Below are 23,434 nucleotides of genomic sequence, written 5' to 3' on the forward strand. Positions count from 1 at the left end.
AACGCTGCTGCTATCTTATTTGCATCCGATGCCGTAGCATGTTGTTGTGTATCAGTTCGAGCAATCAATTTTGGATAACATCTTTATTTTACTAGCGAAAACAATCATGCATGTTGTAATCAATAATTTAATAGATCTACTTTGTTATATATATTATAACAATAAAATTAAGAATTTATCGCGGGCTCTTTCAGAAATTGGAGTCTAAAAGTAGGAGCCCTGTTTTCGCTCTGCTTGCTGTTCATTGGTGGAGAACGCTTAGGGGAACAACGGGCTGGTGTTCCGTGAACAGTTTCTGAGCACATGATCTTTTGCCCCGCCGATTATGCTTCTCTTCCGCGGTGCAAGGCTTTGATCGACTCTTGTTGGATCCCGCTGCTGATGAACCACCGATTCGTGCGTCGACTCACTTCGTCCGCGCTCCATTCTCGCATCTTCTCTTCTAATCCTCCATTTTTCCGTTTCAACCCGTTCCCGACTCCTAATGTCATCCTTCCCAAAGCTCGCGTGAAGTCCCGGCTTCTTACTCCAATCCCACTGGATGAACTCCTCGCGCAGCACCGAAGGACTCGCCGCGGCCTCCTCGCCCCGACGTCCTCTAGGACGTCCGCGCAGGGACCTGGCGACAAGCACGACTTGGCTTATGAGGTGTTCCCGCGACTCTTACGACAAGCACGTCTGTACATGGACTCCTGCGACGCGCAAAGCCTCCACCTTGAGCTGATCAAGAGAGGCTTCGCTGGAGACTTGTTCTTCTCAAACAATTTGATCAATCTCTATGCAAAAGCTGGCGACTTGTCGTACGCTCGTGAGTTGTTCGATCAAATGCAGGAGAGGAACGTGGTTTCTTGGACTTGCTTGATCACTGGACACGCCCAGAACGGGTTCCTTGATGAGGCATGCAGATTGTTCCGCATGATGATTCGGTCTGGGCTTGAGCCCACTCGCTTCACTTTTGGGAGTGTCCTCCGAGCATGTCAGGACTCAGGTCCTGATCGGTTGTTTCTTGGAACCCAAATACATGGGCTGGTCTCTAAAACATGGCATTCGACAAACACAACGGTGTGTAATGCGCTGATTTCAATGTATGGTGGTTGTCGTTTGGATTCCACATGGGATGCCCAGCGAGTGTTTGATTGGACACCAGCCAAGCATTTCATTACGTGGAACTCGATCATCTCCGTGCACTCACAGAGAGGGGACACCATCTCTGCCTTTGAGCTGTTTTCAGGAATGCAAACCGGACGTATAGGATGTTGTTTGAGACCCAATGAAGCCACTTATGGCAGCTTGATAACTGCAACTTACTCTTGTTCTAATGGTGGATGTATTCTTGAGCAAGTGCTTGCGAATGTTTTTAAGTCTGGTTTCTCAAAAGATATCTATGTGGGTAGTGCACTAGTTAGTGCATTTTCTCGGTTTGGATTGCTCGACAGAGCTAAGGAAATATTTGAACAAATGGATGAGAAAAATGCTATTTCTATGAATGGATTAATGGTGGGTCTCTTCAAGCAGAACCTTGGAGAAGCAGCAGTGGAGGTGTTCAGAGAAACAAGAGGTTCAGTAATAATAAATAGTGATTCTTATGTGGTATTGCTGAGTGCGATCTCTGAATTCTCAAAGTCAGAGGAAGGAAGAAAAAAGGGAATGGAGGTTCATGGTCATGCTATTAGGACCGGTCTGATAGCCTCAAGCATAGCGATTGGGAATGGGCTGGTTAACGTGTATGCAAAGTGTGGTGCAGTTGATGATGCTGCTAAGGTGTTTGACCACTTGAATGTGAAGGATCAGATTTCATGGAATACCATGATCTCTGGTTTTGATCAGAATGGGTTTTCTAAAGAGTCATTGTCAAGCTTTCGTCTGATGCTAAGAAATGATATCCAACCTTCCAATTATGCAATCATTAGTACATTGAGTTCATGTGCAAACTTGAGGCTTTTAAGCACAGGTGTACAGGTCCACTGCATTGGAACTAAATTAGGACTTGATATGGATGTTTCTGTTTCAAATTCACTTCTCACAATGTATGGAGCATGTGGTAGGATGTCTGACTGCCGGAGACTTTTCAGCTATATGACTAAGTATGACCAGGTCTCCTGGAACAGTATGATTGGAGCATTGGCCAGCAATAAGGTATTCCTGACTGAGTCATTGAGGATTTTCTTAGATATGACACGAAGAGGGTGGTACCCAAACAAAGTAACAATCATAAATGTTTTTACTGCTGTGTCTGCACTATCAGATATAGTAATGTGCAGGCAAGTTCACAATCTAGTGCTAAAACATGGAATGTCTGGAGACATTGTTCTGGAGAATGCTCTCCTTTCAAGCTATGCAAAGTCTGGTGAGATGGATTCTTGTGAGTGTCTCTTCCGTAAAATGGCTGATAGGAGGAATGAGGTGTCATGGAATTCAATGATTTCTGGATATATTCAAAATGGACTTATGCAGAAGGCCATGGATTTTGTTTGGTTCATGATACACAATGGACCAAAAATGGATGGTTTCACTTTTGCCACTGTTCTAAGTGCTTGTGCATCCATAGCAGCACTAGATAGTGGGATGGAAATACATGCCTTTGGAATAAGGTCTCATTTGGAAACTGATGTAGTAGTGGGCAGTGCACTGGTTGATATGTATGCTAAGTGTGGAAGAATTGATTATGCTTCAAGGGTTTTTGAGTCCATGAATTCGAGAAATGAATTCTCATGGAATTCCATGATTTCTGGCTATGCGAGGCATGGGAATGGAGATAAGGCTTTAGAGGTCTTTAGGAAAATGCAACAATGGGGTCAGGAACCAGATCTTGTCACCTTTGTTGGTGTTTTATCTGCCTGCAGTCATGCGGGATTGGTGGAAGAAGGGTTAAAGTATTTTGAATCTATGAAGAACCATGGCTTAGTTCCTCAGACGGAGCACTATTCATGCGTGATAGACATTCTAGGCCGAACAGGTAAGCTCAATGAAATGGAGGACTTCATTAAAAGAATGCCTGTGAGGCCAAATAATCTGATATGGAGAACTGTGTTAGTTGCTTGTCGCAGATCAAAAGATGGTGCTAAGAGTGGCATATGGAAACAAGCATGTGAGATGCTTTTGGAGTTGGAACCTGAAAATCCGGTAAATTACGTGCTCATTTCTAGCATGTATGCATCTAGAGGGAGGTGGGAAGATGTAGCAAAAACTCGAACAGCTATGAGGACATTACCAGTTAAGAAAGAAGCAGGTCGCAGTTGGGTCACTTCACATGATGGACTTCATGTTTTCGTTGCTGGAGACAGATCACATCCAAACACTGAAGAGATTTATGCTGAGCTACATGTTCTGATTCAGAAGATTAGGGATGCAGGTTATGTTCCTCAAGCAGAGTTCACTTTATATGATATAGATATGGAGACAAAAGAAGAGTTGTTAAGTTATCACAGTGAGAAGCTCGCAGTTGCTTTCGTCCTCACTCGCTCTTGCAGAGTCCCTATACGTATTATGAAGAACCTTCGGGTATGTGGGGATTGCCACTCAGCGTTCTGCTACATTTCTAAGATTGTTGGACGAAAAATCACTTTACGAGATTGCAACAGGTTTCATCATTTTGAGAATGGTAAATGTTCATGCGGAGACTTTTGGTAGCGAGTTAACCCACTATTGTTTTGGATGTTTGCATCCTCCTTCCAGCAATTTCTGCAGCTTCTCAATCCTGAGCTATTTCACATCTTTTGCCATCACCACTTCCTCTAGTTCTCCATAGCAAGGTGCCCTTATAAAACAATTCTTTGATTAGATTTAAAACTTCTTTTTCTCTCAATTTCTAGGGTTTTGGAGCATATGTTCTTAGTAATGGGTTTTAGTAGGATTAGAGGTTCTTTCTCATATTCTTATGATGCTCCTTCTCTCTAGGTGTTTATTTTGGTAAAACAAGATCATCCTTTTTTTTTTCTTGGATGGGATTTTGGTTTCATGTGATTTTGAAAATAATGTTATTCCCAATTTGATTTTTACTATTTCAATGAAAGGAGATGGAAACTTGATATGTGCCTGGGACAAGGATTGTAGTATCATCATTGTATAAAGGCATTCTAATAGCTTTATGGCACCAAATGATTTTGGCTCAGTTGGCATGCCATTGTGTCATGGAACAAACTAAAAGTTGGCCTAGCCATATGTTGGTGCCTGCATCATGGGTTGAGATGGCATGTGCTAATTCTTTCTGGCATGCTACCTCTAATCTATGTCGACACAAGGTAATCCTTGCCCTTGGATTGTTTTGTGTCTTCTGAAATGAGAATGTCTTGTAAACACAAAAGAATATTTTTTTTCTCATTCATACTTTTTTCTATATATAAAGGAAGACATATATAGGCTGATTACAAACTGTACAACTAAGGAAATTGATTGTATATCATTCCAATCTATTTCCTATAATATAGGCTGATTTGATCTTGATTGAGTGGCCTAAAATAGGGAATAGATTCTCTTAATTATGAGATTATAAAATCCCTTAATTATGAGATCAGAATCTCTTAATTATAGGATTTTCTACACTCCCCCTCAAGCTAGCTCGAAGTTGTCAATCATTCCCAACTTGCTAGTTAAATCCTCATAAGAAGATCTTTGAGGCTCTTTGGTAAGAATGTCTGCTAGTTGCTTCTGGCATGCAAATAATTCCTTTCTCAATTTTCTCCTTTATGAAATGTTGATTTACTTCTGCTTTGTTCAATCATGGTGCACTGGATTGTGAGCAATGTTGATAGCAGCCTTATTGTCACAGTAGTGTCATAGGAGTTCCAATGGGTATTTGTAATTCTTTTAGAAGCATTTTTAGTTATAAGAGTTCATAAATACCTTATGCTACTACTCTAAACTTGGCTTCAGCAGTGCTTCAAGAAATAGCTTTTTGTTTCTTACTCCTCCAAGTCACCAAATTACCTCCACTAATTGGACAATATCCTAAAGTTGATCTCATATCAGTGAAGACCTCAATTCTCATATGATTATCCTTTTTGAATAACAATCCCTTGCTCAAAATCCATTTCAGATATCTAAGAATCCTATATACTACCTCTTAGTGTTCTTCTCTTCATGTTGTGAATATAAATTGACTCACTTCACTCACTGTAAATGTCTAGTCTAGGCGAGTATGAGATAGGTAAATCAATTTACTAGCTAAACTCTGATATCTAACTGTATCTACTGTGGCTCTTTAAGAGGGATATCCTCATTTGTGATTGAGATATATTAGAGTATCCATAGGTTTCACCAAACATCCCTGTTTCTTTTAGAAGGTTTAGGGTGTATTTCTTTTATGAAATAAATATCCTGTTCTTTGATCTCGTTATCTTCATGCTCAAGAAATATCTTAGCTGGCCAAGATATTTAATTTCAAGCTCTTTGGTTAGGATATGCTTCAATTTCTCTAGTTCTGAGATATCATTGTCTGTTAGGATAATATTGTACACATTAAATATAAGAATAGCAATGTCTCCCTTATTAGAGTGTTTATAGAATATTGTATGGTCTGAGTGACTTTGAGGGTAACCATGGCCATGAATTGACCTCATGAATATCTCAAATCATGCACATGGTGATTACTTGAGACTATAAAGAGATATTCTCAGCTTGCACACCTTATTCGAGATATACAGATTCTCAAAACTGAGTGGTATATCCATATATACCTCTTCACCCAGTTCTCCATTAAGGCATTTTTCACAACTAATTGATGTAAAGGTTATTCAAAATTAGTTACAAGAGATAACAATACTCAAGTAATATTTAGTTTTATAACTGGAGCAAATGTTTCTTGGTAGTCAATACCATATATTTGAGTGAATCATTTTGTAACTAATTTGGCTTTATATCTTTTAATAGAACCATATGCCTTGTATATAACAGTAGACACACATTTGCATCCCACTGGATTTCTCTCCTTTTGCAAATGCACCAAGCTACAAGTATGATTCTTTTGAAGAGCTCTCATCTCCTCCATAACTCTCTCTTCATTCTAGAATTAATAGAGCATCCTGTATCTTTTTTTAAATTTCTAAACTAGACAAGTGAGTTGTAAAAGCCTTAAAGGTTGAAGACAATCTATGATAAGACACATATTTAGATATATGATGCATCATACAAGGTCTAATTCCTTTTTCAATGGCAATGAGAACATCAAGATTCAAGGAAGGAATAGGGTTACGTGTGTTTGGAACTTTGGATCTGTTATCGGTTCAGACTCTGTGGTACTCAAGAGGGTGAACATCAACCTTTTCTAAATTTCACTGTCTTGAATACACATGTAGCTTAGGTGCAATAACAATGACATCTTTCTTTAAAGTAGGCTGTCTAATAGTATGTTGTGGTGCCGGAGATTTAGGTTCAGGAGTATTAATAGGACTAGTTAGTTGTTGGTTAGATAGGTTTAGTAAAGTGAAAGTAGGAGATGAATCTGATAAGAAAATAGGGATTGATAGAGACGTTCCCGAACACAATATTCCTAGTTAGAATTCTCCCTTGAAGAGGAGTCTTTTGAAAATATATTTGGTTTTCAAAGAATGTGACATCTATAGTGACAAATACTTTTTTTGATATAGTATCATAACATTTGTAACCCTTCTGAGCCAAGGAGTAGCCAATGAACACACTTTAATACACAATGTTCAAGTTTATTTCGATGGTGGTTATGAATATAGACAAAAGCAATGCACTCAAATACCTTTAGTGGAAGAGAGTTAAACGGTTCTACATGTGGATAAATGGTAGATAAACAATCAAGAGGTGTTTAGAAATTAAATAGTCTGGTAGTTATCCAATTAATCAAATAAAAAGTAGTAAGAATGATATCTCCCCAAAGATATTCAGGAACATAAGTGGCAAATGAGAGAAAGCGTGTTATTTCAAGTAGGTGTCTATTTTTTCGTTCTGCAATACCATTTTGTTGGGAGCTATTAACACATGAAGTTGGTGAATTATTCTATAATCTAACAAGTAGGAATCGAGAACACTAGAATAGTATTAAAGTATTCTCTACTATTATGAGTTCTAGAAACTTGTATTTTTGCTTGGAATTGATTTTGGATCATAATATAAAGGTTCTTAAAAGTTTTTTTAGCATCAAAATTTTCTTTTAAGAGGTAGACCCAACATACTCTTGTATGATCATTAATAAATAAATATATATATAATATAAAAGTTAAAAAATAAAAAAAAGGTGACATCGTCGAGGCGACGTCACCTTGTTTCTTCTCCCCGCGAACTTCTCCCCGTGCAGATGAGGAGAAGTCACTGACGACACCGAGGCTTCTCCCCACGTGGATGAGGAGAAGTCGTTGACGACACCGAGGCCTCGTCGCCTCATAGGAGGAGGAGGCGACATCTCATCTGTGGCGTTCGGCGAGGGAGGGCGACGACGGATCGGGATCGTCAAGGGAGAGCAGGGCCGGATCTCCAAGTTCTCCCTTTTCTTCTCCTTCTCCCTCTTCTTCCTTCTCCCTCGGCTAATACCGCTCATAGCAGGTGGCGACGGTCAAAATCGACCGTCACCGATCGATTTCGTATGGTAACGGGGCGGAAACAACCCCAATCGACGGTACGACCTAGTAGCGGGCGGTCCGCGTACCGGTCTGCTAGCGGACCAATACGTACCGCCCGGTACATGTGGTATCATTCGAAATTAAAAACCTTGATCTTCAAGCTAATAAATTCCTTCACTCTTTTTAGCATGGCCAATGATCCTCTTGTTGAATCTCGGATTTTGATGATGAAATCAATTAATGAGTTTACGATCTAATCTGCGTTTTGAGTGACGCAAGACTAACTTCGATAAAAAAAAGCAAATCGATTAAAGCAAGAGGAATTGGACGTTGGGCCAGAGTGGAACATGTTAGAAGATTGAACGTCGAGCCGGAGGATCGGTCGACGTATCAGCAGAAGGCTTCGTGACATGAGTTTGGGCATTGGGTCAAAAGGATCGGACATTGCGCCAAGAAGATCGGATGTTGCGGAGGTCAATATGCTGATTGGGCAATACCTCACAAGAGAGGACGATGCGTCGAAAGGATCGGACGAAGTATCGAATGAACCAATTACATGCCGGACAACATAAGATTCATGCTTGTAATCGTGTGTGTTTATATCTAGTTAGTTAGGTCTAATTGAGTTGGTTTTAGGTGTAACCATGTCAACTTGATTATAGACCAATTTGGCCTAAATTAGGGCTGAATTGGGCCTGTTGTTTGGCTTATTCAATGTCTTGTAGTAGGGTCTGGCGGTGGTACCGCCTAGACACAGTCTTTAAGACTGTGTCAGGCAGTGGTACTGCTAGACTAGGTGATGGTACCGCCCAAACACAATCTCCCAGACTGTGTCAGGCAATGGTACCACCAGTGTCAGGGTGTCAGGCAGTAGTACCGCTAGACTGGGTGATGGTACCGCCCAATGTCAGAAAGTACTAGCGGTGGTACCGGTAGTACCCTGAAATCTCGGGGATTCAAATTTTTGGCTCCAATTTTTAAAGTCATTTGGGGTCTATAAATACCCCAATCTTTTCTGCTTGAGGAAGCACGAAAAGCAGAACAAAACTTTATGATTCTAAGGTTGCAATCCTTATTAAAAAGTTGAGTTCCCTCCTTCATATCCTAAACCTATGAAGAGGAGAAAGAATTGTAAGGGTAGTTGATCTTCGCTCGTTGGAAAGAAGATCGGTAGTGGAAGCCAGTGGCCTCAAGTGAAGAGGAATCGAGAGTGGATATAGGTCACAACGATCGAACCACTATAAATCTGGTTTGTATTTCTGTTTTGCTTTTTATTGTCATTGATATTGCTTTAATTGCTTATTGCATTTGTTCTAAGTAAAGCACACCTTTAACATTTCCAACGGTTCTTTCATCGAATGAAAATTTTTGAATCGTTGAGGTTTTTATCGAAGCACTAATTTATCCCCCCTCTTAGTGTCATTTACGATCCTAACAGTCGGTATCAGAGCCACGTTTCTCTTTATTTGGTTTAACACCCAAGAGAGATGGCTTTTTCGAGCTTTCAAGATGGTCATTCTATCGTTCGTCCTCCTATGTTCAATGGGACGGACTACACATATTGGAAAACTCGTATACGGATTTTCTTGCTTTCTATGAACTTCGATTTATGGAATATCGTTGAAAATGGTTTTGAAAAGTCTTCCAAACTAATGAATGAATGTAATGATTTGGAGAAGAGGACTTTTTCTTTGAAACGCTAAAGCGTGAATGCTTTATTTTGTGCTTTAGATAAAAATGAGTTTAATTGTATTTCGATTTGTGAAATTGCACATGACATTTGGCACACACTCGAAATCACACATGAAGGCACGAGTAGAGTTAAAGATTCTAAAATTAATCTTTTAATGCATGATTTTGAATTGTTTCGAATAAAGCCAAGCGAAATCATTATTGACATGTACACCCGTTTTACGGATGTCATCAATGGTTTAAAAGCTCTTGGCAAATGTTTTTCAAATTTTAAACTTGTTAATAAAGTTTTATGATCACTTTCTAAAAATTGGGATTCGAAAGTAACTGCAATACAAGAGGCAAAGGACCTAAATAACTTTCCGCTTGAAGAACTTATCGGGTCTTTAATGACCTATGAACTGACGTGTATAGAACTTGATGAACTTGAGAACAACCTTCCAAAGAATAGGAAGGATTTGACACTTAGAATAAATGAAGACCACTCGAGCGAAAGCTCAAGTGATGATGACTTTGAACTCCTTACAAGTAAATTTAAAAGGTTCATAAAACAAGAATCGAAAAATAAAAATAAACTTAAAAAGGACAAAACAACTTGCTATGAATGCAATCAGTCAAGGCACTTCAAAAGCGAATGTCCGCAAGTGAAGAAGAAGCTACAAAAGAAGAAGAAAGCACTCAAGGTGACTTGAGACGATTCGAGTGCATCCGAAGATAAGGAGCAAACCGACAAAAAAGAGGTGGTGAACTAAAGCCTGGTGGCTTTTGACAATAAGGTAAGTGACTCAACCAAAACCCCTTTACTATGAAATTACTTGATGCATTTCATGAGTTGTTTTTAATTTAGTATATAAAATACCAAAAAAAAAGGGGGGGGGATCATGCTTCTCTTTCTTGTGGGTTTGAAAAAAATGATCATGATAATTGCATATTTTATGATAAAAGAATAAAATGCTAGATTTAAATCTAATGCTTGTACATCTAATAAGATTAATCCTATGAACGTTTTAAGAAACAATAACGTGTATCTTTATGATTTTCGTATTACTTTTCGATTTTAAACGATGATGTATGGCTTTTGTATGGAAAACTAGAGCATGAAATCAATCACAAAATTTGGAACTAAAAGAACTTTAGCTACTTTTAATCTTATAGGAATCAATCTACGTTACTTTCAATAAATTTTCCGAATAAAAGAAAAGTGATTTTGATGATGATTTTGGATTTGATAATTTGTTTTCATATTTATCTAGACACTTGATTTATTCAACATGAGATGTATTTTATATGAATCACTTCGTTCTCGTATGATTTTATCTTCTGAGAGAAGATTTATCCAAACGAATCTTGATTCTTGACATTAATGATTTGAGATTTATTTTATATGAATCAAGATCTCTTATTTGATCTCCTATGATTCTATTCACTATTTACTAAAGAGAATATCATTTTCGGAATTCATGACTTAAGATTTCTATTACTATTTGATCTCCTAAGATTTCTTTTTGATTATTTAAGATGATATTTATTAAAATGAATCATGTCTTTTAGTATTCATATGTTCTTTGATATTATCTTTTATGACATGATTTTTATTATGAATAATTCCTTTGTATTTATGGTTGTAAACCTTATGTTACGAGTTAAGCATTGATGTAAAGAGAAATGAATTGCACCATTATATAATTCCCCTCTTTTTCTTTCTTGTTTACAATGACAAAGGGAGAAAGAAAATCGCTAGCATCTCAAGAGATTGATAAATCTATTTATGTCATTTTGAATATCTTGAAAGTGATTTTGATGATTTGACGATTTGAATTTGAATGAGTTATTAATTCAAATCATGATATTGGTTTCTCGGAATTATAACTTGATATTTTCTTTATATAAATTAAGATCGTTTACTATGATTCTTCTTTTCGCTATTTAATTTATCCAAATGAATAATAATTTTTCTCTTGATTTTTTTTTTATATTTGATTCATAACTTAAAAGTTATTTTAATATTCCCTTGTATTTATGAAGTGTATATCTCATCATCAAATTAATTTTTCTTTATATTTTTCATGTGATGATTTGATAATTGATATAAAGGGAAATAAACTACAATATTATATTTTTCCCTTATATTTGATAATAACAAAGGGAGAGAAAGTATTGCTAGCTTACACATTTCAAGGAGAAAACTTGCTAGCTTACATGTTCTAAAATGATGTGAAATTTGCTAGCTTGCATGTTGTAAAATAATGTAAAATTTGCTAGCTTGTATGATGTAAAACTTGCTAAAATTGTTAGCTTGCTCATCTTAAAAGACAAGCAAAGTTTGCTAGCTTATACATTTCAAAAAGATGCAAAAACAGGCTATCTTGCATATCTCAAAAGATGCAAAAATTTTGCTAACTTTTATATGTGAAAAAATTGTTAGTTTGCATGTTCAAAATTTACTATCTTACTAGCTTGCATATCTACAAACTTGTTAGTTGCACTTCTCCTTTTTTTGATGAAAAAAGGGGAGAAGGTATGATAATAATCATGCATATTAAGCCTAAAATAATGAGTTAAAATTATGTATGATAATTTGGAATTATGCACATGTAATGATGATTTTAAAAATATGCATAATGAATTGGTATTATGCATGCAATGCTCATGATTTGAAGATGCATGCAATGATGTGATTAATTGGGTCTTTTAATATCCATGATGCATGCAATGATGAAATAGTCATGATTTTCTGAATTCAAAGTTTCTATCAATATAGCATATTGATAGGGGGAGTTTGGTTTAAACTCCGTCATCAATTGGTTATCATCATAAAAAAGGGGAGATTGTTGAATCTTAAATTTTGATGATGAAATCAATTGATGAGTTTACGATGCGTTTTGAGTGACGCAGGACTAAACTAGATTAGAAAAGGAAAATCGATTAAAGTAGGAGGAATCAGACGTTGGGTCGGAGTGGAACATGTCAAAAGATTGGATGTCGAGCTGGAGGATCGGTCGACGTATCGCCAGAAGGTTTCGTTCCATGAGTTCGGGTATCGGGCCAAAAGGATCGAACATTGCACCAAGGAGATCGGATGTTGCAAAGGTCAACATGCCAATTGGGTAATACGCCGCAAGAGAGGACGATGTGCCGAATAAACCAACAACATGCCAGACAACATAGGATTCATGCTTGTAATCGTGTGTGTCTAGATCGAGTTAATTATGTCTAATTAAGTTGGTTTTAGGTATAACCATGCCAACTTAATTAGGGGTCAATTGGGCCTGTTGTTTGGCCCATTCAGTATCTTGTAGTAAGGTCTGGCGGTGGTACTGCCCAGACATAGTCTTCAAGATTGTGTCTGGCTGTAGTACCGCCAGACTGGGCGGTGGTATCGCCCAAACACAATCTCCCAGACTGTTAGGCGGTGGTACCGCCAGATTGAGATACGATAATGAGACTGATTCGCCTTTAAATACAAACCCTAAATAATCCCGGTCATAGGTTACTCAAGAGGGACATCGAGATAACCAGATATACTGGTGTACTATATACTTGTCTATATGATAGAGGCGGCTTGTCTCATAGCTACTCGTGTAGGGACACTAGGGATACAGTGCAGGTGCTCATTAAAGAATGAGTTTACTAATTGATCCGCTCATGAAATGCTGGATGATTGATGATGTCTTATTGTCAAACAATGATGGATACTAGGGACACAAGGGCACTAAATGCGGGAGGGAGCAACACCCATGTTATGTCGCCACAAAACTTGAGAGCACTTGAGCCTCATTGCTACGGGGGTACTAGGGACGCAAACAAGCTCGAGAATTTCTTGTTTGATATGGAGCAATGTTTTTGAGCTACAAGACCTGATTCTGAAGATACCAAAGTTTCGATAGTAACCATGTATATGAATGAGGATGTAAAAATTTGATGGCAAACCCGTTAAGAAGAGATCCAATAAGGTCAGTGTCGAGTGGACACATGGAAGGACTTGAAGTGGGAGTTAAGAACGCAGTTCCTACCCGAGAATACATAGTTCGTTGCAAGGAGGAAGCTGAGACAACTCCACCAAAGTACTTTCATTCGACACTATGTGAAGCGATTTTCCTTACTAATGCTAGATATACAGGACATGTCCGAAAAGGATAAGCTGTTCAGCTTCCTCGATGACCTAAAGTCATGGGCACAATAGAAACTGCATCGAAGGAATGTCACTGATATGATCGGGGCGAATACGGCCATTGAAAGGCTCACTGTCTTTTTTTCCTCAAAGGACTAGGGAAAAAGAAACAGCCTTTAGGAAATCGCCCACCGAAATATTCTCGAGGGAAGGAGTTCAGGGGCGAACAGAGGAAGAAGAGTTCCCACAAAGGGTCTAACTCAAAAGGTAAGGCCCCAAAACTTAGCAGATGCTTCTTGTACGGAGGACTACACATAGTGAGAGAGTGCCCACAAAAACAAGCACTCAACGTCTTAACAGCTTCAATCCACCCTCTCAAATTGGACAAGGGCAAGGTCGTCGCTCTTAGTTCGAGTAGTTTGGAATGCAGCAGTGATGATGAAGAGTTGCAAGGACCTCGGATGGGAGCAATGCGTTTATTAAATGCTTTGCAGGGTCAAGTGGGGGAGAACATAAAGGCAAAGGCACATAAAGCATGGAGTAGCGAGCTAATGTACGTGGACATCAAGCTCAATAACCAAACAACCCGTGCAATTGTGGACACGGGTGCTACCCACGACTTTATTGTTGATCGAGAAGCAAATCGACTTAGGCTGATCTTGGAGAAGAACCCAAGTCGGAAGAAGGCAGTGAACTTGGAGGCCAAACGGATCTCCGAGCTGGCAAAGGGAGCCCCCATCAAGATCAGAACATGGAGCGGGAACACAAACATGATGGCGGTGCCACTAGACGACTTCCAAGTGATTTTCGGAATGGAGTTCATGCATGCGACGAAGTTGGTGCCAATGTTGTTCCTAAACTCCCTATATCTTATGGGAGGTGACGACCCCTGTGTGGTTCCCTTCTCTCGGAGAGAAACCAAGGACCCCCAACAAATATTGGTATTATAACTGAAGAAAGGGGTACGAAAGTAGAATTAACCTTCATGGTCGCTGTGAAGCTAGAGCCACTCGATGGGGAGGCCCTTCATGAACCTGATGTAGTGGCGAACGTTCTGAAGGAGTTCACAAATGTTATGCCACCCACGTTACTGAAAACTCTATAGCCATGTAGAAGCGTGGATCATCATATTGAGTTTGAGCCGAGAGTGAAGCCTCCAACAAGACCACCATACTACATGTCCCTTCCAAAGTTGGCAGAGCTCAGAAAGCAAATAGACGAACTGCTAAGCGGTGGTCTCATCCACAATTCCAAAACATTATTTGGAGCTCCAGTTCTCTTCCAAAAGAAACAAGATAGGAACCTTCGACTATGGGCCGACTATCGAGCCCTTAACAAGGTGACAGTGAAGAATAAGTATCCCATCTTGCTTATCACGAACTTATTTGACCAACTGGGCAAAGCAAAGTATTTCTCCAAACTCGACCTTCGGTCGGGGTACTAGCATATGTGCATTGCTGAAGGCGACGAAGCGAAGACTACCTATGTGACCAGGTATGGAGCGTTTGAGTTCTTAGTGATGCCTTTCGGCTTAACCAATGCTCAGGCCACATTCTGCACTCTTATGAATCAACTATTCAATGAGTATTTGGACAAGTTTGTGGTCGTATACTTGGACGATATCGTCGTCTATAGCCAAATGCTCGAGGAGCATATTGAGCACCTTTAGACAATTTTCAAGGTTCTCAGGGAGAATACTGTTAGAACCCTTGCAGATTCTAAACTTGGGGTTGATCTCTTTAGGGGATCGGCCTCCTTGGAACTCTATAGGGGTTCCTTCCTCCAAGTTGCTGCTCAAAGGCTGCAGAAAAGATTCATCTATTGCTTATGAAAAGAGAAGTAATACATGGCTATTTATAGGGCTTCTAAACCCTAACTCCTAATAGGACTCCTACTTAAGACTCTTACTTCTAACCAACTCCTAATAGGACTCATAGTCAAGACTCCTATTCCCTTACAACTCCTAATTCTTCTCTAAGAAAACACCTCCTACATGAATGCCCCTCTCAATTAGGACTCTCCTAGCTAGAGTCCTAACAGAATGTCCCTCTCAATTAGGACTCTCCTAGCTAGAGTCCTAACAGTTTTACATGGATGTCCCTCTCAATTAGGACTCTCCAAGCTAGAGTCCTAACAGACCCGCCAAATCAGCCTTGTCCTCGAGGCTGATGATTCATGAATTCTGGGAATTTGATCTTCAAGTCGTCATAGTTCTCCCAAGTAGCATCTTCTATTGGTAGGTTCGCCCACTGTATTAGAACTTCATTAGTGGGTCGTCGTCGTCGAGTCACGATCCATCGATCAATAATGACACTTCGCTGGGTCTGGAGTTCTCTTTGGGTAGTCATATTTGGTGGGTGGCTTTGGGCTGTCTCCAAGCACCTATTTACAACTGTCTCGCCGTCGATTTGTGGGTGATATGCCATACTCCTTTTCAATTTAGTACACTGCATATAGAATAACTTGGTCTAAAATCTACTCGTGAAGATGCAAGTAGAATTTATCATAAGCACAATGCGTCCCTTATAGTGTAATTCTTTTGAGTCCCAATTGTAATGAGCCACGGAGCTTGGTGCTTCCTCCAATTTTTTTATAATCTTACTAGTCTCTGAATCTTCCTGCCATTCCATCTTAATATCTTTAAGAAAGTTGCTGGTCGGAAGTGAAATAGCTGAAACTTCAGCTTGCTCGGGTAGCTGCGAAAGCGCATCTGCAAGAACATTCTCTTTCCCCTTTTTGTAAGTTATTTCATAATCAAATCTAAGAAGTTTTGTTACCCATTTTTGCTGCTCAGGGGATGATATCTTTCGCTCCAAAAAGTACTCGAGGCTTTTATGATCGGTTTTAATTTGAAATCGTCGACCAATCAAGTAGGGTCTCCACCTCGTTGCTGCGCGCACAATGGCGAGCAACTCCTTATCATATGTTGACTTATTTTGATGGGAGGGAGATAATGCCTTGTTAGTGTATACGAGTGATCGACCATCTTGCATGAGAATGACTCCAATTCTGACTCCAGATGTGTCGGCCTCAATAACGAAGGGTTGGTTGAAATCTGGTAGTGTTAGCGCCGGCGTCATCGTTATGGCTGCCTTAAGTTTGTCGAAGGCAGTGGAGGCTCTGTCCGACCATTGGAAGACATCTTTTTCCAGTAAGGAAGTAAGTGGTGCACTGATCTCTCCATAGTTTTTCACGAACTTACGGTAGTAGCCTGTTAAACCCAAAAAGCCATGTAGCAATTTTATGTTCCTCGGGGTAGGCCAGTTTTGCATTGCTTCAATTTTGAAGGGGTCCACCATCACACCTTCCTCTGATATGATATGCCCAAGATATTTCACCTTTTGTTGAAGAAAGTAAAAATTCGTAGTGGCCGTTGTGTGTTCGAAAGGCGATTTTCGGTATGACTTCTTCATACACTCGTATTTGATAATACCCGGATCGAAGGTCCAGCTTTGCAAAGATTTATGCTCCCTTTCATCTAGCAATTCATCTGCTATTGGAATAAGGTATTTGTTCTTGATGGTTATGCCATTGAGAGCTCGGTAATCAACGCATATTCGCCATGTTTCGTCCTTCTTGTGTACAAGTAGCACCGGTGAAAAGTAGAGGTTGCAACTTGGCCGAATAACTCCTGTTTCAAGCATCTCTTTTAAAATCCTTTCTATTTCATCATTCTGGAGATGTAGATACCGATATGGCTGAGCATTTACTGGAGATTTGACTGGAAAAATCATTATACAATGATCATGCCGACGAGTAAGAGGTAGGTTGTGCGGCTCGTCAAATATATCTGAAAATTCAGCAAGCAAAGGAAATAGGTTTGGAACTTCAAATTCTATTGGCTCTCCTTTAATTTGCTGCTCAAGTTGTACCAAAAAGCCCCTGCATGCTTTATGCAAAACCTTCTCCATTTGATGTGTGCAAATCATCATTACGTCGCCCTCACGTTTCCCATGCAGTATCACCTGTTTCTCCTTACTGTAAAATTTTATAAATAGTTGCATAAAATTCCAAGAAATATCACCTAATGTCATCAACCATTTAATTCTGAGTATGGCCTCATGATCATCAAGAGGGAGGAGGAAGAAATATGCAATTATCTCTTGGTCCTGCAGCAATAGTTTCACTTGCGGGCACCTATGATCACACTTCAAAATCCGTCCGTTGGCGACCTTAACGACAAACCTGCTGCAATTCTCAATAGGTAAGTTCATATGAACAGCAACCTTACTGTTTAGGAAGTTATTAGTGCTGCCCGTGTCGATGAGAACAGTGATCAGTTGTTGTTTGAGAAGGCCTCCAACTTTCATCGTTCGCGGGTTTGAGTAGCCAGCTAGTGTATGTACCGTAACTTCGGTCGGTTGTGGCTCTTCTTCTGCATCTTCTTCTTCATGTTCAAGGCTCTTTTTTGGATGTTCAATGACCTCTTCTTCTATCGGTTCAATCATAAGAAGTCCCCCTTTACTACAGCGATACTCACGACTCCACGGCTCGTCACAATGCCAACATAACCCCTTCGCATATCGCTCCCGAAGCTCTTCTCTTATTAAACTCTTTGGTGTAGGGACTTGGTCGATAGTAGGGGGGGCTAAGGGCTTCAATATTACTGGTTGAGGAGTGACTCTAGTCCTCCGAGATTCATGGTTCAATTGCTCCTCTTGATGTCGTGCGAAAGAGATGGCTGCCATAAGCGTATACGGTTGTCGCGCTTTAACTTCTCCTCGGATCTCCGGCTTTAAGCCCTCAATAAAGGTTCTCAATAGCTGTTTTTGAGACCAATCATGAGTTTGATTAGATAACCTTTCAAACCTGGTTTGGTACTCCTGAATGGTGGAGGTTTGTCGGATCTTTGCTAGTTGTCCGTCAATATTCTCGTAATCGATTGGTCTGAAGCGAATCAGTAGTTCTTCTTTGAATTGTCGCCATGAAAGGACTCCATAAGTATGTTCAAACCAGTCAAACCACTGTATAGCATCCCCTTCAAGATGTATAGCTGCAATTTTCACCATAGATGCATCCGCGGTTTTGTGGTACTGAAAATATCGCTCCGCGCGCGAGATCTAACCAATCGGGTCTCCTTCTTCCCATCTAGGGAAGTCCACTCTCATGCATGGATAGTTGGGTTCAGTCATAGAGCCTCCCCTCCCTTGGAAGTCATCTCTTCGGGCTTGGTGTGATTGGGCAAAGCTCTCTCCTTGATATGATTTCTTCGGGCTTAGTGGTCGGCCCAATCTGAGTTCAGTAAAGAGCGTCCGAATCTTATCCTCCATTCGCGCCTCCAAGGCTTCGAATTTAGCATTGATTGCCTCCTTAGATGCCATAGTATATGCCCCCAAATCTATGATGTTAAGATCTCTCTTTTGTTGTTGGGTTAAAGGCATGTATAGGTTGAGAGAAGTGATGGTTGAAAGGGTTGGTGTATTGGTTGGATGTAGGCTACGATTTAGGCTTATTTTGTGGCTATTTTGGGTGCAGTTTGAGGGTGTGGTTTGGCAGAGTTTTAGGGCTGTGGATGAAAGTTTTGGATCTGTGGTAGATGGTAGCAAAGGTTTGACAGAAATAAGTGGAAGTTGCAGCAAGTATGTGTTGTCTTGTAAGAGCAGAATTGTCGTCGAAGAAACAACGGTTTCTCGACGTAATTTCCATCAAAAACTTGAGAGAATTGTGGAGAAAATTGATAGCAAAATCATAGTTTATATGACAGCAAGGATATATAATTTAATCAAGAAAATTTCGGCAGTATAACAGCAAGGAAATTGGTGCAAGTTGCGATAGCAGAATTCTCGTCGAGAAATTTCAGCGGGCTACGACGAAAATTTGCAGCAACACAAAATCATTTTTTTGAGATGAATTTTTTTATATATCAATCTTAGATGGAAGACAATATGATCTATGAAGTGTATAAGAAATTTCATTCAAAAAAGATTGTAAATAGATGGGTTAAGGCAACAATATGCGGCTGAAATTTTCTGCAGCACAGAATTTTAAGTATAGCAGATTGGACGTAAAAGATCAGTGGTTTATATTGAGAATTTTTTGATGAAACCAAAGGGAATTCCACTGTTAGGAAGTGTCAAAGCTATCATAAAAAATTCGTAGAGATTTGGATAGAAACAACGTAGTATCAAGATCAAACAAGCATTGCTATGCGGCTGAAATTTTACAGTGCAGATTTTCAAGTATAGCAGATTAGACGTAAAATATCAATGGTTTATATTGAGAATTTTTTAACAAAACCAAAGGAAATCTACTGTTAGGAAATGTTAAAGATGTCATAAAAATTTCATAGAGATTTGGATAGAAAAAACACAATAGCAAGATCAAACAGATGGTGCTATACGGTTGGAATTCTGCAATATATCTTTCGTCGTAGAGATCAAAAATTTGTGACGAAAAGTTTATGCAGCAATATAGGAACAATTTTTTTGGGATTTTTGAATAAGGATAACTAAATTGCAGCAGCAGTAAGGTAGAAAACCAGAACCTGTTGCAATTCACGGGGAGATCAAAGGATGATCCGCGGGGGTGGTGATGACAGCGGGATTTGGCAACGATCTCTTAAGCAATTATGGGAATTGCTTTGGGCGGTTGTTGAGGGTTGATGGATGGCTGTGGAAGGGCAGCGAGACGCCAAGAACGCTGCTCTGATACCAGGTGATAGAACCCTTGCAGATTCTAAACTTGGGGTTGATCTCTTTAGGGGATCGGCCTCCTTGGAACTCTATAGGGGTTCCTCCCTCCAAATTGCTGTTCAAAGGCTGCAGAAAAGATTCATCTATTGCTTATGAAAAGAGAAGTAATACATGGCTATTTATAGGGCTTCTAAACCCTAACTCCTAATAGGACTCCTACTTAAGACTCTTACTTCTAACCAACTCCTAATAGGACTCCTAGTCAAGACTCCTATTCCCTTACAACTCCTAATTCTTCTCTAAGAAAACACCTCCTACATGAATGTCCCTCTCAATTAGGACTCTCCTAGCTAGAGTCCTAACAGAATGTCCCTCTCAATTAGGACTCTCCTAGCTAGAGTCCTAACAGTTTTACATGGATGTCCCTCTCAATTAGGACTCTTCAAGCTAGAGTCCTAACAAATACTTTGTTCGTGAAAAGGGAGAAGTGATGGTTTCATTATGATGGACAAATCACAAGTGCAAGCTATTGCAGAATGGCGAATTCCAAAGAAGGTGTTGGAGTTGAGATCCTTCCTTAGTTTCATTAACTACTATTGGTGCTTCATAGTTGGGTATTTAAAGCGCGCAGCTCCACTGACGAAGTTGCTGAAGGAGTAGTCTTGGAGATGGTCCGACAAATGTGAAGCAGCATTTCAAGATCTAAAGGCTGCTGTGTTAGAAGAATCGGTGCTCAAATTGTTAAACTATGGAGAGCCCTTCAAACTCCATACAAATGCTTCAAACTTCGCTATTAGGGGAATACTCGTGCAGGAGGGTCACCGGATGGCCTACGAGAGCCGCAAGCTCAACAAGATCAAGCGGCGATATCCAGTGCACGAGAAGGAGATGATAGCAGTGGTCCACTGTTTATGAGTTTGGCGGCACTACCTTCTCGAATTGCGATTTATGTTAAGGACGGACAATATCTCTTTGAGTTACTTCCAAACTCAAAAGAAACTCTCCCCAAAGCAAGCACGATGGCAAGACTTTATGGCCGAGTTTGATATGGTAATGGAGTATAAGTCCGGAAGAGCAAATGTCGTGGCCTATACATTGAGCTGGAAAGTGGAGTGGGTGAATGTCATGCAGTTGGAGGGCGGAGGCCAAGTGAATCAGTTGCACTCCAACTTCCTTTCTAGGATCAAGGATGGACTGCACAGTGATCCTCAGGTAGTAACCCTGATGCAACTAATCAAAGAAGACAAGGCACGACGATTTTAGGTCCAGGAGGGACTCGTTTACACAAAAGGGAATAGGGTTTATCTTCCTCGAGTGGACAATTTGAGGCATAAACTCTTGAGATAGTGTCACGATTCCCTTTGGGCTAGACATCTGGGCATTCACAGAACATTGGCTCCCTTGGAGAGGGTCTTCTACTAGCCGAAGATGGAGACTGATGTGGAGGAATATGTTCGAACGTGCCTTATTTGCCAACAAGATAAGGTGGAGCAACGAAAGCCGATGAGACTTTTGAAGCCATTGCCCATACCAGAAAAGTCGTGGGAGAGTATTTTCTTGGACTTCATATCAAGCTTGCCGACAGTACGAGGACTCGGATCGATACTCGTGGTGGTCGATGAAGAATATGATAAAGTATTAAAAAATTCTGCACAATATCATAGATATTGAAAACCTTTGCTTGGGCATCATGCTTTCTGTTGGTGCAATGTATGGAGCTGCATGGCAACCTCTGAATGACATGATATCATGGGGTGCCAAAGTTATGTCCACAGAAATGGTGCCCTGACATGCACTTTCAAGTTTCAACCAATGTCATTGCTGTCTGCATCTCTGACTAAAGAACTTCCTATTGTTCCTGTGCAGCCTTTTTTCTTTTTGTGTTTCAGTGTGATCTGTTTAATTTTGATGGTGCAGGTGGTATGTTTGAACCATGATGTTTGATGATATAAACTGCTGGGTATTAAGGTTGCTGCTATATTAATGGTGCACGTGGTATGTTTGAACCATGATGTTTTATGATATAAACTGCTGGGTAATTAAGGTTGCTGCTATATTAAGTCTGATTCATCTTCTTTTTCATGATTTGAGAATTGATCTGCCTGACAATAATACTTCATGATCTCATCAGTTCAAGAAAGAACAAATCAAGGAAGAGGTTACTAGAAAGAAAAACTTTTATATATGGCAATTCCAAGATGCTGCAACGGATTGGCTTCTCCAATACCAAATTGTATGCGAGCAAATGAATGTGAGCCCTTTGGAGAAGGTGAGCAGTTTTCACAGCGAGGGCCAAGCAAGCAAAGAGCGAAGCACAATCTCAGGAAGATGGATTGGATGGCTGATCAAGAGGTAGGCAGATAAAGAGCCCAGAAGACTTGATGCAGCAAAGAGAAAGGTAAAAATAGTTGACACAGGGAGCTTGTGAATTTTATGGTTCAAATTCTTCTGACAGACTTACAGGACAGTTTCAGGTAAATGATTTACGCAATAAGCAAGATTTTCCTCTCAGAACAAGTCCATATTTTAGAGTTGCATAAATTGTATATTTTCATTCGAGTTGCATCTCTATGGATTTGTGGGCAAAGTTATTGTAATTGTAGTTATAGAGTTCTCATGTTCAAAAGGTAAAAGTTAAAGAGACAAGCTTCAAAGTCTTCGGTGTGATTTGTAAAACTACAGCAAGCAGCTTTGTCAACGGAACAGATTCTTCACGAATGCGAAAAGCTGGTTTGTTTGGTTATTATTTCTTTTTCTGTTATTGTTCATAAGCTCTTTATTTGATGAGGAAACCTTTTATCTTTTACTTTGCTGAGGAACTTGAACTCAGAGCGGGTGTTAACATCAATTTTAGTTGACATCAATTTTAGCTCTTTGTGATTTTAATCACGAACCACTTAAAACTCTTATGATTTATTCATATTTAAAATAACTCATAAATTTTAAAAAATCATAGCATATAAGTTCTTCCTATCAAATTTGAATTAACAAACGTTAGAATTTATTTATTTGACTAAATAAATAAACGTTAGAATTAACAAATCATTAACATAATAATATGTATAATTTAAATTAAAAAAATTAAAATCATCATCAATATTGAGATGAGGCATCGTCGTGGAAGTGACCACCCATAGTAGTACCGAGTTGTTACGACCTAGTAAGGTGTCGTACACATGCAGCCTCTCCTATGTCGATGACAAGCTCAAGAGCTTCCAGTCCTATTTCAGATAGATGTGCATTGACTAGTCTGACGCTAGATATGTAATTATCTATTGGCCTCTTTTCCTCCTTTTGGGTGTCTTCGTTCTCATCACCTCTCACTTCGTTCTCTCCTGCACCTCCACCCATCGTGTCTATGATGTGGTGGTCCAACTATCTCTCATCTTTGCTTCTAACCTCTCGTACCTCTGCCTCACTTTCGTCACTTCCTCTTCCTTGACAAAATAGATATTTTTTAAATTTTAAATTATATA

The 23,434-nt window shown here is 39.6% G+C and overlaps 1 protein-coding gene across 4 annotated transcripts; it reads left to right on the forward strand.

Annotated features, from left to right (window-relative positions):
* The first annotated feature begins 207 nt into the window (after positions 1-207).
* Positions 208-22,704, forward strand: LOC103973570 (putative pentatricopeptide repeat-containing protein At5g09950). 4 transcript variants are annotated; one of them, XM_065083374.1, is made up of 4 exons: positions 208-3,752; positions 21,876-21,953; positions 22,090-22,356; positions 22,422-22,704. In XM_065083374.1, the coding sequence occupies exon 1, from the start codon at positions 304-306 to the stop codon at positions 3,628-3,630; it is 3,327 nt and encodes a 1,108-aa protein (XP_064939446.1). In that variant the 5' UTR covers positions 208-303; the 3' UTR covers positions 3,631-3,752; positions 21,876-21,953; positions 22,090-22,356; positions 22,422-22,704. The 4 variants fall into 4 exon arrangements, with proteins under 4 accessions (XP_064939446.1, XP_064939445.1, XP_018677033.2 ...); XM_065083373.1 differs by having other exon boundaries at positions 22,050-22,704; XM_018821488.2 differs by having other exon boundaries at positions 22,090-22,704.
* Positions 22,705-23,434: the final 730 nt, after the last annotated feature.

Source organism: Musa acuminata, chromosome BXJ1-9 (genome assembly GCF_036884655.1).
Source record: "Musa acuminata AAA Group cultivar baxijiao chromosome BXJ1-9, Cavendish_Baxijiao_AAA, whole genome shotgun sequence".
In the NCBI taxonomy this organism is placed as follows: domain Eukaryota; kingdom Viridiplantae; phylum Streptophyta; class Magnoliopsida; order Zingiberales; family Musaceae; genus Musa; species Musa acuminata.